The sequence below is a fragment of the Galeopterus variegatus genome, unplaced genomic scaffold, assembly GCF_000696425.1.
Source record: "Galeopterus variegatus unplaced genomic scaffold, G_variegatus-3.0.2 Scaffold770, whole genome shotgun sequence".
Classification (NCBI taxonomy): Eukaryota; Metazoa; Chordata; class Mammalia; order Dermoptera; family Cynocephalidae; genus Galeopterus; species Galeopterus variegatus.
The window spans coordinates 115,891-117,775 of record NW_007726881.1 but is presented as its reverse complement, the minus strand read 5'-3'; the positions used below and the strand labels follow the sequence as shown (position 1 = coordinate 117,775).

The following is a 1,885-nucleotide window of genomic DNA, read 5'->3' as shown; positions in this document are numbered from 1 at the left end:
CTTAATAAGTAAATATTTGTTAAATGAATTAACATTCTATCAGTGTTTTCAGGATCAGTCTATTTGGCAACAATGGAAAGTTTGGACTTATTAAGACTAAAGACATAGGAGACAGAATTTCAGATTCGATAAGCATTACGAAGCCCTACATAGCCTGTGTCTCTGTAGAAATCTAAAATAAAATGGCAGAAAAACTAAAAGTTGGACAGGACAGAGTTCAGTGTATTATAATGAAGACTTACATGTTTAAGGCAACATTCTGTCCTTCAAGTCCCTTTCTAAGCCAAACTCTAACCAAAAAGCTGACAACTTTGTTATCATTTTAGGTCAAATGAGCCGGACTCGATTTATCATTATGCCAACCCAAGGAGAAGGACGGCCATGCCCCACAGAGCTTACCCAGCAGAAAACCTGCCCAGTGACCCCCTGCTACAGCTGGGTCCTTGGCAACTGGTCTGCATGTAAATTGGAGGTAAGTCATGGACTAACACTTAGAGAAATGCTTCTCAGTATGTCCAAAGCACTTGTCTTATCAAACCTATGTGCTGATGGAATAAATTTCACAGCACCAGGGATCTGGAACGATGTATTTTTAATGCAATGGAGAACATGAAAAAATACAGCCAAGTGACTTAACCTCATGCAGAGTAATATTGCTAGGAAAATAAATAGTCATTCGTTAGGCACTGATTATAATAGGCCAGGTCATGAGACTTTCAATCCCTTTGGCATCCTCAAGAATTCTGTTATTTTCTTGACTTGTTGGTAATAGCAGTGTTATTTGATTAGGCAAAACCCTGATGCTGTGGAAATGCACAGCTTGCTTTAGATTGTATTTCTTAAAGAGGCTCTTCTAAGCTTAGGAAAAAATCTTGCATATGGGCAGAAAACCAAAAGTGCATGAAAGTTATATTTTAACATTATTACACGAACCAAGGTTACTACATTTTCCTCAATGATTACTTTTTTATTCGCCTGAAATATAAATGCCTAGCAATGTCATAATATATCACATACCCAGAGCTTTTGCTGGATCAGCAAAGATCCTCTACTGGCTTCTTGCTTAAGAGAAAGCACATTGATTTTCCCTATTTTCTTATTTCACTAGTTTATCCTTCAGTTCATGTTCCAAAGCAGATTTTAATTAGGTAACAATAGTTTTGATTATGTGTTAAGAAATCTGCTGAGTATTCTCATAGAGATGTTTAGTGTTCTGTCAAAATGACACTGTCATGCAGCATTATTATCTTGCAGAAGTTAAATGCCCATGTATTTAAATAGGTCCCAGAGAAACAAAAATGTGTGGTACATTTGTTCAGTCTCCTTTTTACAGAAAATAAAGTAACCATGCTAATTAACTAATTCAGAAGTAACCCAGTAGCCTTAAATATTAAGATTTTGTCAACTAGTCTAAAATCTTCTTTCCTAAGTCTTCAGCAATTTATAAATGCTGTTCGGAATCATTTACAATTAGAAAGAAAATGGAAGGAATATTTCTCCTTATAATTGTGATAAGTTTGACAGAGTAGAGAAATAAACTCAAAGAATTCAGGAAGCCATGGCAAGGGGAAGGGAAAGGAAAGTTCGGAAGAAGAGAGGGAACACAGAGGATGGGAGGCGGGAGGAACAGAGAGACAGGACTGACGATATCCACACTTCAAGTCTCACTAGGCGTGCAACTACTACTGTGCCTCACTTGTTCTTTTGAAATTGCCCTTCTCTCTTCTCAGGTGTCAGGAGCTTTTTTTTTTTTTTTTGATAGACAAGTCTGCCAACTTATCCCATAGGAACATTACAAACAAATGCCAAATGTAATGTTTTGCTGTCCCATGTTAAGGTTTTGCCAGAACCAGAGGGACAAAAGTGGTGGTTTGTGACTATTCTC

General features: G+C 37.1%; 1 protein-coding gene across 1 annotated transcript in view; it reads left to right on the top strand.

Moving 5' to 3' along the window:
* The window catches only part of LOC103590118 (thrombospondin type-1 domain-containing protein 7B-like), a 419,640-nt gene that overhangs the window by 381,323 nt on the left and 36,432 nt on the right, over positions 1-1,885 (top strand). The window contains exon 17 of the mRNA XM_008572266.1: positions 327-472. Within this exon, the coding sequence (XP_008570488.1) occupies positions 327-472 (146 nt within the window). The remainder of the gene's footprint in view (positions 1-326; positions 473-1,885) is intronic.